This window comes from Silurus aristotelis, assembly GCF_946808225.1.
Source record: "Silurus aristotelis genome assembly, chromosome: 2".
In the NCBI taxonomy this organism is placed as follows: domain Eukaryota; kingdom Metazoa; phylum Chordata; class Actinopteri; order Siluriformes; family Siluridae; genus Silurus; species Silurus aristotelis.
The window spans coordinates 9,312,152-9,325,376 of record NC_139575.1 but is presented as its reverse complement, the minus strand read 5'-3'; the positions used below and the strand labels follow the sequence as shown (position 1 = coordinate 9,325,376).

Sequence of the window (13,225 nt, the reverse complement as noted above, 5' to 3'; positions counted from 1 at the left end):
CACTGAGGTATATTTTTTGTTACATTTAAATGTATGTTTATTTCAGCCTATGTTCTGTCTTGTAAAAATAGGTTGTGAACGTGAGAATTAAGAGGGTATTACCACTAGTGGTTTCTTCAAACTCCAGAACTTACAAAAACTTGGGTATGTTGAAACACTGTGGCAGAGGGTTGTTTTTATTTTTTAAAAATGTTACAATTGGCATGTCTTGCAGATTGAGAATATTGTCCAGATATTTTGTTGCATAGTATACAGCGTCTAGTCCAGATAAGAAGCAGCAAATTGTATTTACACGACTCTCAGAGATGCAACGGCTCGGTGTCTTGTCCTATTTTAATCTTACTTAAACGCTTTTGAACCTGACTGGGTTAAACCTTGCATGTCGGATAAATCTCAAAATACTTTTCTCTCTGCTTTTAATGCATTGTGTTCATTGAACGATAAAACTGCTCTTCCTTTTCACTCTTCTTTAACTGTAGCTACATTTTCCAGGTTGGTGTAACGGCCAATAATGTTGTGGAGCTCACTCCCAACCTCAGCCTGCAAATAGGATTGGTTGAGAATGTTGGTGGTGGAAGCTGGAAAATTGTCTGAACAGAGCGAAGTATAACCGCAGACTGTTTCCTTAACCTGATTCGATGCAACATTCACTCCATAAACATAATCATTCCCAGCCAGGCATAAGATGTCATGAGCAGGGCTGGACTTCAAGATTACATATTCTCTGGTCATTTCTAGCCCCTGCATCGCACACTCCTTGTTACTATCCACAGCCAACTGGTATTGTGGGAAATATGAGCCTTTAGATGGTTTCTTTATGGTTTGAGTATCTTTTTCAGACATGATCTCCACCACAGATGCAGGGGTGTCATCATCACACTGCTTGATGCTGATGTTGGGCTCCTATATTATTAATAAATTAGCACAGTATTAATAATTATAGTAAATGCAATTAGTAACACCAATAACATTGGTTTCATACGACATTTAAAGCAAATAAAAGCATTGATGCAATAATTATTGAATTCACTGGTTATTTGCAACATAGTGTGCTATCAAAAAAATTCAAAAATACTCTAAATGATTCACTTTCGTACCACATTGGACAGTTAGCTTGCAGAATAGTATATCATTAATATGCTATGATGTCATTTACCCAGTCTTGTCTGTTGATATCTTTCAAGAAACTTTCTAGCACATCATTCAGGTTTGGGACTGGTGGCCAGAGAACCTGCTTCAGCTTACTAAAGAACGATTGAAAATGAAAAAAGATTGCAAACAACACAAATCAAACACTAAACATGTTTGCAATTTTTTTTTACATTTTGTATAGTGTTTATATGTTGTTTAAACTGACCTGGCATATCTGGAGAAGGAGGTTAGCAATACAACAGAAATGATGAGCATGGCAAAAGGTATACATGCGATAAACAGCAACCCTGTATTGGCATAGACATACAGATGAACATTGCGTTAATTCAAATTCGTGTATTACTTGGATTGTGTATAAGAATGCTTGAGTACCTAAATTTAAAGTCAACTGTTTTGTGAGCGGTTTAGACCAATCACTCCAGTCCCCACTGTAGAACAATCCACTGGGTTTGGCTTTTACTTGGATGGTGTACTGGCCACTTGCTTGCACATCCAGACAGATCCTGGTACTAGGGGTTTGCACTGTAAAAACCTGGCACAGAAAAATACGTTGTGTTTGCAACCAGAGATTACCTTTGAAATTGTTTTATCTCTCTAATCATATTTCTTACTCATTCCATTGTTATTAAGCACCTCAATAATTTTATTCAATTGTGTGTGCTTGTGTGTTTTCCTTACCTTCCAATCATTCTCTCCTTTTACCTGGTACCGAACCTGATACATTAAATGCTCAGATATTTTAGGAAAAGGAGAGCTCCATTTCAGACAAAGCCTTTCTCCGATGATCTCCTCCATTAACCCTTCTGGAGGTACTGTTTTGACTAATCATGGAAGTGATATTGCAAACCACAAACAAATTAAGCATATTGAAATACATAATAATAAGAATAAAAAGTGTTTAAGTCAGTAATTTTCTTAAGCATCTTCTATGCCACACCTTTTTAGTGCCAGGACTAATAGATTTTAAGTGTTTGGCTTACATTTATATACAGCTTTAGTAAAACACTGATAAATTAATAGATGTCCATTGTGTTTTTTTAGCAGCATAGTGGCTTAGGAAAACTGCTTATGAAGGCTGCTTGTTTATAGTGGATAAAATGTAATTGATAATGGGAATTTATCAGTTTATGTTCCACATCATTAAACATAACTACACATTAAAAAGTGTAACATTGTTTTTCAATACAGAGACTTTCAAAAGTTTGGATCTAACAGAAGAACTTCTTTAAGATGGACAACAGGAGTGAATATGTTAGCAGACTGCCTCACCCACATAGTCAAACATGAAAGTGAAAGCTCAATGGTTTGGTATTCTTTTGGAGCAGTGACGGTTGGAGACTTATTCCGGATAAAAAAGAAATACTAGACCAACATGGCTACCATTCCATACTTCTTCAGCACCATGCAATTCGGCTAAATAAACAACCTCACCATACAACAAGACAAATGCACAAGCTTTAAAAGAGTTATTTATAGAGCAAACAGTCAGTTGCAGTGAACTGCTTTGTGATGAACTGCATCGCAAGGTTAAAAAGAAATATCCAACTAGCAAAGAACACCTTTGGCAAGTTCCACAAGATGCATTGCAAAGTATTTCAGCTGAATGTTAGGAGAAACAAATGCCAAGAGTGTGTAAAGCTGTTATTCTTGCTAAGAGAGGATTTTTTATTAAAAATAAAGCTTAAAAAATAAACATTTGTACATTTATATATTTGTTTGTTCAAATTAAATTGTTATACCTAGTTTGTTGCATATAAACAGAAAGAACATACATTGTGCCTCTTAAAACGATAAAAGATGAGTTCTTTCCATAATTAGTAATAAATACATTCTGTACTTGGTCTGACGCCTGAAAGAAATGAATTAATTAAGTTACAAAATGTGTGTGACAAAATGTGTGTGACAAAATGGCTTACTGCTGCTGTTCATCCAAAACTCGTCCATATAAAAAGTTCGGTTAAGAAGCCCATGTGGAGCTGTTAAGTAAAGCTGAAACATGGTCCATTCATCTCCATAGATAATACATTGACCTGCAGAGACATTACTCTGGTCACAGCTCTTCCAGTTCCCCCAAGAATTTCTGAAATAAATCATTAGTTAAACCGGAGATGTATTTTGTATTGAATAACAGAAACTGCAGTCTAATCAGTAATTGCAGGGAGTAAAAAGAATGTTACCTGTTAGTTTGTCGATAATGTAGACTCATATACTTATAACACTCTTTGTTCCACTGACACCAGACTTGGTGCAAATCAGAAGTGTGGCATGTAAATTCAATGTCAGCTACAACAAAAACCAAAAAAAAAATTGCTTTTGAAAGCCACATGTATATAATGTGCTGCACTGAAGGAATGTCACATTGTGAGAACGTCTTCAGGTTACGTGTGTAAGACACTGCATAAACAACACTTTGGGAATGCTTCCACGTTGTCCACGCTCTGAATCACTTGTGCAATCAGTCCGTCCAATGTAAAGTCGGCGGGTGAAGTCACGACCAGGAAGCTATAAAGAACACGGAGTGGAGCGAGCGCTAGCTTCTGAAAGGTAAGGAAGTGCTGCATGGATGCAGGTAGTGGGGCTTGGAGAACCATGGTTACACACGTAACCTGGAGGCATTCCCCTTCAGGAACTCAAGCTGCATCAACAATGGTTTGAAAACAAGCATTCAATACCGCCATGATGACCTGTCCCTGTCTAGTGTGGAAGAGCATAGCTAGGTCGAAGGACAGAGGGGCTAGAAGTGGCACTAAGGTTAAGGCTATAAAACCTGACAACGGTCAGCAAGGTGGACCAACCTGCAGAGTTGCAGATGTCTTGGAAGGAAACTCCAGAGGACAAAGCGTTAGAGGCTGCCACATGGAGAATAGAGAAAGCTTTGACCCCGAAAGGAGCGGGGAGACTAGATGACTCAAAAGAGCATGAGATACTGTAGCATCCATAATTCACTTGCTAAGGGTCTGCTTGTTCGCAGGTCCTCCTCAGAGGACCATAGCAGACGAACAGCTGCTCCGACTTCCTCCTCAGTTCTGTTCTGTGGACACACAGTCAGTTAAGCTTCTCCTGGTCTGGGGCCTGAAAGGGAGGAGGAAAGAATGCCTGGAGCATAACAGGTAATGGGACAGCCAAGGGTACCTTGGTAACATACCCCAAGTAAATTCCAGGAATGAGGGGGCAACAATGGGGCCTGAAGATCCCCTACTCTCTTGAGAGAGGAGATGGCCAGGAGAACACAGTCTTGACTGTGAGGAGTGTAAGAAGACTGTGAGGATACTGTGGTGGAAACGTGTCATCAACAGGTTCTTACCCAGGGACTGCCTGGCAAAATAGTCTTGAAGAAATTCCAGCACGGGGCCAACTGAGCAGTGATGCTGTTCACACTATGCCATGAAAAGCTATCTTGCGGTGTTCGACCCCCTCGTGGAGGGAGAAAAGATCCCTCTTGAAAGAAATCTCCCAGGACGGGTGTTCAAAAAAAGGGTTACCTGTTTCAAAAACTGTCAGTCTCCAGAACTCGTGGGAGCAGCACGACAGGGGGAAAGGCATACAGATGCGGCCTTGGCCACGCCTGTACCATGGTGTACAGCCCTAGAGGAGCTGGGGGAGTAAGACAGAGCCAGAGGGGACAGTGCGATGACTCTTGAGTTGCAAACAGGTCTGCTCGCGCTCTGTAAAATCTCTCCCAAATCTTCTACACAACATCTGGGTGGAGTTGCCATTCCCAGGGCCCCTGTCCTTGCCTCGAGAGGGCAGTTGCTCTCTTGTTTAATTAACCCAGGATATATGCTGCCCTCAAGGAGAGCAGCTTCCCCTGGACCCACAGAAGGATCTGACATGCCAGCTTGTACAGGAGGCAAGATCGCAGACCTCCCTGGTGGTTGATAGGGCTGTGCAATAAAAAAAAAATCGCGATTTAAGCACATGCGATTTCTAAACCGCATTAGGCTGCGATTTTATCTATTAATTTATATATAATTTTATTCATAATACTTTCTTGTGCGCATGTTTTTAAAGACATTAACCAATCAGAGCTCATGCAGCGCACGACGAAGCTGAGCGGAAGAACCGAATCGGCGAGCGGGAGGAAAAAACATCAAATATGGATGCAGGTCAAAATAAAAATTATTTGGTGCCAAAGAGAAATTTAACGTTAGTCGTTTGGGAGTATTTTGGATTCAGGAGAGAGGATGTGTCACAGAGCAAGGTAATGTGAAATGATTATGAGCAAGGCAAAACTTGTGAAATGATTATTCCAATGAAACGGAGCAATACTACAAATCTGTTCCAACACTTAAAACAGTGCCATAAAAACTGCATGATCAATGCATGTTGACAAAGTCCATCGAAACAAACAAAAGCACACATCAAAGCCAGCCCGAACAGATTGAACAAGTATCTATTGTTCAAGCATTTGCAAGTGCCATGCCTTATGAGAAAGGATCAAAACGGCACAAAGAAATTACCGACGCGGTCACCCATTATATATGCGAAGATATGATGCCTGCGCACATCTTCAGTAAAGACAGCTTCCGAAGACTAATACAAACACTCGACAAAAGATACCAGCTGCCATATCGCACTCATTTCACACGATTTGCTATTCCCAAAATGTATTAGAAATGTAAGGCACGCGTTACGAGCAGGTGAAATACTACGCCACGACCACAGATATGGTGGACATGCTGGTTTTTCTTGCAAAAAACCTTTAAGAGAGCAATCTGTTTTTTGGTTTTGATTTCTGTTAGTTTTTATTTATTGTTATGACTGGAGTTGAGGTTAGTTAATCTTAATTTATTTCATGTTGTCTGTTTTTAAGACAATTTATTACAGTTTTGTTTATCAAGCAGTTAGTACTACTGTACAGTATGTTATTTAAAAACAGTTTTGAAGTTTATTTATTATGACTGAAATTTAGTTTAGTTAATCTTATTTTATTTTATGTTGTCTGTTTTAAAGAAAATTTTACTACAGTTTTGTTTATTAAACTATTAATACTATGTTATTTTATTGTGAAATGTTTTGTTATGCACTGCTTGTGCACTGAATACATTTAGAAAAAGCTTGTTTAAATAAAGTTTGAAATAGCAAAAACAATTGCCAAAATTCCAAAGAAAATCGCAATCGCAATATTCATTCAGAAAATCACAATATGATTATTTTTTTCCATATTGCACAGCCCTAGTGGTTGATATAGGAAACCACAGAAGTACCGGCTGCAGAACCCTGATTTTCTGTCTGAAAGAGGGTCCACCTCGATGGCCTCCTACCTCATGAGAGTATTTACTTCTTCTTCCATGACCAGAGCCTGTTCGGGCCCCACCAGGGTGGGCCTAGAGCCGGAGCTACGCCCTGGAGCAGACCCACGAGAGCGATGCGGGAGGAAGCTCCTGAAATTTGTCATCAACTGTATTGACAGTGTCGCCAAACAGGCCAGTCAACACCAGATAGGCGTTCAGCAGTACAGCCCTATCCCTGTCGGAAAGGTCTGACAGGGTGAGCCATAGGTGGCTTTCAATCAACACCAGGGCAGACATAGACCAGCCAATGGCCCTAGTGGTCTCTTTTGTTGCCCTGAGAACCAGGTCTGTAGCACGATGAAGCTCTCGAACTTCCTGACCACCCGGGATGTCTCCCACATCCAGCTCTCAAAGCAGGTCTGCTTGGTAGGATCAAATCACAGCCATGGTGTGCAGACAGCCTGCTGAGGCTTAAGCCTTGCCCACCAGTGCCGAGTTAGTACGAAGGGGCTTGGTGGGCAGTGCTGAGGTCTTTTAACTGCATTTCTTTAGTCCAACAATGTTGGAATTTAGGGAAACCTTAGGACCAAAGAGGCGGGCCAAGTGAGGCTTAGTTCAAGACCTGGACACCTCGGTGTGTCGGCGGAGCATTCCATAGACATGCGAGCACAATCTATGCAGTCGACTACCTCGAGAACTGACCCAGCATGCTCCGCTCCCAAACAAGCTACACTCAGGCGAAAAGAGTGACTCTTCATGCTTATTTTTTCAGACATTTACCACTTACCATTGAACACATGCACTTTCTAAACAAACAGAAGCTAGTGCCGGCTCCACTCCATGTGCTTTCATAGCTTCCTGGTCATGACGTCACCCCGCCGGTGATGCCGCAATTTAATTGAACTGATTACATATGTGACAATGTGGAAGCATTTCCAAAGCATTGTTGATGCAGCTCGAAATCCCAAAGGGGAACTCTTTTTTGCATTTTGTCACCAATTTTCTCCTTTTTTTTTACTTAGTTCCCACCCACCCATCAGCTACCATTCAAGAAGGTCTCCTCCAAGACATGTGGACCCAGCCAGCCCCATCTTTTGAAAATACTGTATAATGTAACATGTATTAAGGAGTATTAAAATACACTGTGGAAAAATTCTATCCACCCCTTTTAAATGCAGCTCTCTGAAACCCACTCACACAGGTTACTAATAGGGTAGAAAGAATATGCCTTTCCTCTCCACCTCCCTAATTTTGCTTATTTGTGCTCGAGATGATAGAGGACCAATTTTTTGTTGCACAATTCGAGAACCTCTTTTATAAGATATATAATCTAGCATTTCTTGACAAAGATTTTACATGATATTTATAAAATTTAAATTTAAAGTTTTTTCCCCTGCTAAATAATTGTTATGATTTGCCATTTGTAAATGTCTACTTTTTAAAACTTTTTTCTTGAATTGAAAAATCTGATATAATTTTATGATCAATTATATACAGTGAGGAAAATAAGTATTTGAACACCCTGCTATTTTGCAAGTTCTCCCACTTAGAAATCATGGAGGGGTCTGAAATTGTCATCGTAGGTGCATGTCCACTGTGAGAGACATAATCTAAAAAAAAAATAATTCAGAAATCACAATGTATGATTTTTTAGCTATTTATTTCCCCGTAGCCCTTTCCAGCCTTGTGGAGGTGTACAATTTTGTCTCTAGTGTCTTTGGACAGCTCTTTGGTCTTGGCCATGTTAGTAGTTGGATTCTTACTGATTGTATGGGGTGGACAGGTGTCTTTATGCAGCTAACGACCTCAAACAGGTGCATCTAATTTAGGATAATAAATGTAGTGGAGGTGGACATTTTAAAGGCAGACTAACAGGTCTTTGAGGGTCAGAATTCTAGCTGATAGACAGGTGTTCAAATACTTATTTGCAGCTGTATCATACAAATAAATAGTTTAAAAATCATACATTGTGATTTTTGGATTTTTTTTTTAGATTATGTCTCTCACAGTGGACATGCACCTACGATGACAATTTCAGACCCCTCCATGATTTCTAAGTGGGAGAACTTGCAAAATAGCAGGGTGTTCAAATACTTATTTTCCTCACTGTACATATTATAATACACGTTTCAGAGCAAAGAATATATTGTTAAGACAAATATTTGTTCAGTTAATGTACAAACTCGATTCCAAAAAAGTTGGGACACTGTACAAATTGAATAAAAACAGAATGCAATGATGTGGAAGTTTTAAATTTCAATATTTTATTCAGAATACAACATAGACGACATATCAAATGTTTAAACTGGGAAAATGTATAATTTTAAGGAAAAAAAAAAAGTTATTTTCAAGGCATCAACACATCTTAAAAAAGTTGACAATGACAAGGCCATGTTTACCACTGTGTGGCATCCCCTCTTCTTTTTAAAACAGTCTGCAAACGTCTGGGGACTAAGGAGACAAGTTGCTCAAGTTTAGGAATAGGAATGTTGTCCCATTCTTGTCTAATACAGACTTTTAGTTGTTTGACTGTTTTAGGTCTTTTATGTCGCATCTTCCTCTTTATGATGCAGCAAATGTTTTCTATGGGTGAAAGATCTGTGGGCTGGCCATTTCAGTACCCGGATCCTTCTTCCTACGCAGTCATGATGTTGTAAAAAATGCAAGGTCTTCCCTAAAAGAGACGACGTCTGGATGGAAGCATATGTTGTTCTTGAACTTGGATATACCTTTCAGCTTTGATGGTGCCTTTCCAGATGTGTAAGCTGCCCATTCCACACGCACTCATGCAACCCCATACCATCAGAGATGCAGTCTTCTGAACTGAGCGCTGATAACAACTTGGGTTATCCTTATCATCTTTAGTCCGGATGACATGGCATAGCAGTTTTCCAAAAAGAACGTAAAATTTTGATTCGTCTGACCACAGAACAGTTTTGCACTTTGCCACTGTCCATTTTCAGGTGTTCACCAACAATGTTTTCTGGAAGTATTCCTGAGATCATGTTGTGATTTCCATTACAGTGGCATTCCTGTATGTGATACAGTGCCGTCTAAGGGCCCGAAGATCACGGGCATTCAGTATGGTTTTCGGGCCTTGACCCTTACACACAAAGATTGTTCCAGATTCTCTGAATCTTTGGCTGATATTATGCACTGTAGATGATGATAACTTCAATCTCTTTGCAATTGTTCTCTGAGAAACTTCTTTCTGATATTGCGCCACTATTTTTTTGCCGCAGCATTGGGGGAATTGGTGATCCTCTTCCCATCTTGACTTCTGAGAGGCTCTTTTTATACCCAATCATGTTGCCAATTGACCTAATAAGTTGCAAATTGGTCCTCCAGCTGTTCCTTATATGTACATTTAACTTTTCCGGCCTCTTATTGCTACCTGTGCCAACTTTTTTGGAATGTGTAGCTCTCATGAAATCCAAAATGAGCCAATTATTGACATGACATTTCAAAATGTCTCACTTTCAACTTTTGATATGTTATCTATATTCTATTGTGAATAAAATATAAGTTTATGAGATTTGTAAATTATTGCATTCCTTTTTTATTCACAATTTTTATAGTGTCCCAACTTTTTTGGAATCGGGTTGTATTTTTCAAAACATGCAACAAAATTAAATAGAATAAAAAAATATAGAATAAAATTAAATGGCTCAAATGAAATATAAAACTGTTAATATAATATTAAATACATGTAAATGCATATGATGATGTGTTACCTAGCTCATTACTTATATAACTACAGAATCAGAGAAAAACCCATCACAATTTTATGTTTAAAAAAATATATATATTGTTTGTGCAATATTTACAGATTATTGAAATCTTATTTTTGTCACTTTTCTCACCTGCATTTTGAGGTACCAGGGCTGTAACTGGAGATGACCAGTCACTCCAGTGGCCTCCAGCATCATTAAAACTGGCCTTAACCCTGATCTGCACTGTGCATGGCTGTCCTGGGACCAGTGAGAGCAACGCATGCTCACATATGGAGACTTTCTTCTACAAAAAAAGATAATAACAACAACAACAACAATAATAATAATAATAATAATAATAATAATAATAATAATAATAATAATAATAATAATAATAATTCTTCTTCTTCTTATTATTATTATTATTATTTCGGCTTCTCCTACTAGGGGTCGCCACAGCAGATCATCTGTCTCCATACTACTCTTTTCTCTACATCTGCCTCTTTCAAAACAACTACCTGCATGTCTTCCCTCACCACATTTATGAACCTCCTCCTTTGTCTTTCTCTTTTCCTCCTCTCTGGCGGCTCAAACCTCAGCATTCTCCTACAAATATACCCCATGTACCTCCTCTGCACATGTCCAAACCATCTCAATCACACCTCTCTCACCTTATCCCCAAAACGTCCTACATGCGCTGTTCCTCTAATAAACAAGTTTTTAATCTTGTCCATCCTTGTCACTCAAGATGAAAATCTCAACATCTTCAACTCTGCTACCTCCATCTCCACCTCCTGTCTTTTAGTCAATGTAACTGTCTCTAAACCATACAATATAGCAGGTCTCACCACAGTCCAAAAAACAATAATAATAATAGAACTCACCAGTTTAACTGTTTCTTCTAGTGCTTTAGAAGTGTAACGTAACTCATACTGCTCATGATCTTTCATTAATTGTGAAAGTGCTGTCCACTTAACCAGAATTTGCCCTGATTTTCCAGTAGGGTGAAGAGATACATCTGATGGAGGATAAAACAGGCCTGGAAAGAGGAATCGCTTATTAATACCTCATTCATTTACATCAAGTCTGAATAGTGTGCACAATTTTCTTACAGTTGTCCTCCACATTAAGCTTGCGCGTGTAGACAGTTGTGTTGGTATCTTTATCCACCACTCTGACGTGTGTGTAATCAAGCAGGAAGACATCCAGAGGTTGAAAGAAGCAGGTATAAAGGATTTTTCCTTCTGTCGTCTCCTGCTGACTTAAATTACAGGCACGCTCTGCATTGTGACTAAATAAGAATCACTTGTAAGGACATAGCCACACACAAAAAGCAATTTAGACATAACTTAATTAAAAATAAATACATTAAAAACAGGATAATGTCAATAATGATAATAATAATGATAATAATATTTATGGCAGTTAATCAAAAACGACATATTAATTAGGGCAAAAGTTCTCAGTCCTAGTCATAACCCTTGTACACATTACATGTCCTACTAGACATTATTGCCATGCAAGCTAATTTTATTCAAGTAATATCAGATTTTTGAATTTGTATTTAAATTCCAAAGGTTTTTATTCCTTATATTTTCTTTTTCTTTTTTCTTTTTATTATGGGGTTTTGATAGATAAGTCCATTGCATACTCACTCCTCATCTGTTTTATAAAGGAAGTCATAGGATTTTCCCACAGGTGCCTCCCAGAAGCAGGTGAAGTCTTCAAGGCTTCTCGTGAAACATGCTGGGTATGGCTCAGCAGACAGCAGTGCCAGATCTGAACAGAAACATGATGTTGGTGTAATATAATAAGGAACAAAGCAGAACAGGGTGTGCAACTGGCATCTAAAGAATTATTTTCCTAAAAGTGTCTGTTCCTCTTATACCACAGCTTTTTGCCAGTGATTACATTTGGGATGTAATAATAAAATAATGGCATATGATCATTTCTTATTCTTTGTAGCTAAATGTTGTAGAACATCTTTAAAACAAGCTCCTGGTATAGCAGCTTATGGCATGTTCATTACAGCAGCTATAAACTCTCCAGGAGACTTTTCCAATGTGGGAAACTTTACTATGGCTGTTACAATGGTCTGAAACTAGAGCCTTCTTTAGAAGATGCTTAATAAACATCTTTTAAAAGATAGCATCATCATACTTATGGTTATACGTTTTTGGTTTTCAATAGCAACATGATTTAAAAGTGTTTTTTAGCGTTAGATTTTGTTCAGCATCTACAGTAAATGCTGCTATAGATAAACCTGTTATTTTCTCTTGCAACTGGCACTAAAAACCAACACCTTGTCACCAGTCACCAAAGTGAAATAACACATAAATAATAAAAATAATAATGTGATAACAATGATAAATTAAATCTTCATAAATAAGTAAGAAAATAATGCAATTGTTATGTAACTACTGAAAAAGTAGGCACCCTTACAAATAGATAAAAAACATTAACATCAAAAAACGTGTTTAAGTGCACAAGTCTATCTTATAACAGTTGTAAAATTTCTATTTGGTAACTTGATAATGTCATCATACTATTAACAAAGCAAGAGACAACAAACAAAACAAGCTAGCGCCCTACCTTGTTTTGACAGATAAGGGTCACAATTCATCTGCAAAGTTAGACAGGAGAACAATATTGACCAGGTGATCTGCAGATCCATTGTCTGTGAAGGATCTCTTTTAACCCATGACTATTCAGAACCGTATGAGTTAAATGTCTTGTTGCATGTGTGTATTTGTGCAACACAGCTAATGAGTGGATTTGTGTTGGGTGTTGGGTCTAAAATGAATATGGTGGGCTGGTCTAATGTGTTAGGCTTCGGCACAGAAGGAAGTCACTCAGACACATTTTAGACACACTCAGTGTCATACAATCTCTGGTTGTTAAATGTACTGGATTTGTAGGAAAATATGTTAGAACTTTTAGTTTTCATTGTTAGTATTATGCATTTAAAAGAATTTTTATTCTAAAAGTATGAAATTCTGTCTTTGTATCTGAATAAACCTTTTATTCACTTACAAAATGCAGGTGTTAAACAGATATGCTTTAGAAACACACACAAAAGAAATCCTGGTTGTACACCCTTTAATATAGGTCATGTTACTGTGCAGT

The 13,225-nt window shown here is 38.3% G+C and overlaps 1 protein-coding gene across 2 annotated transcripts; it reads right to left on the bottom strand.

The window, feature by feature from the left end:
- Nucleotides 1-32: 32 nt before the first annotated feature.
- On the bottom strand, nt 33-12,939 carry mpl (MPL proto-oncogene, thrombopoietin receptor). Of its 2 annotated transcripts, none has more exons than XM_083567296.1 (12): nt 12,692-12,939; nt 11,755-11,878; nt 11,212-11,390; nt 10,984-11,138; nt 10,250-10,403; nt 3,330-3,435; nt 3,069-3,232; nt 1,831-1,973; nt 1,525-1,684; nt 1,358-1,439; nt 1,157-1,244; nt 33-903 (listed from the first exon to the last, which is right to left on the bottom strand). In XM_083567296.1, the coding sequence occupies exons 1-12, from the start codon at nt 12,771-12,773 to the stop codon at nt 460-462; spliced, it is 1,881 nt and encodes a 626-aa protein (XP_083423422.1). In that variant the 5' UTR covers nt 12,774-12,939; the 3' UTR covers nt 33-459. The 2 variants fall into 2 exon arrangements, with proteins under 2 accessions (XP_083423422.1, XP_083423423.1); XM_083567297.1 differs by having other exon boundaries at nt 10,250-10,400; nt 12,692-12,903.
- Between the last annotated feature and the right edge of the window lie 286 nt (nt 12,940-13,225).

Excerpts from the sequence above, each read along its gene's own strand:
- mpl (XM_083567296.1), bottom strand. The coding sequence starts at position 12,773 with ATGGATCTGCAGATCACCTGGTCAATATTGTTCTCCTGTCTAACTTTG. Across the intron at positions 11,391-11,754 it reads CTTTATAAAACAGATGAGGA|TCACAATGCAGAGCGTGCCT; the intron begins GTGAGTATGCAA and ends ATTCTTATTTAG. Across the intron at positions 904-1,156 it reads ATATCAACAGACAAGACTGG|GAGCCCAACATCAGCATCAA; the intron begins GTAAATGACATC and ends TTAATAATATAG.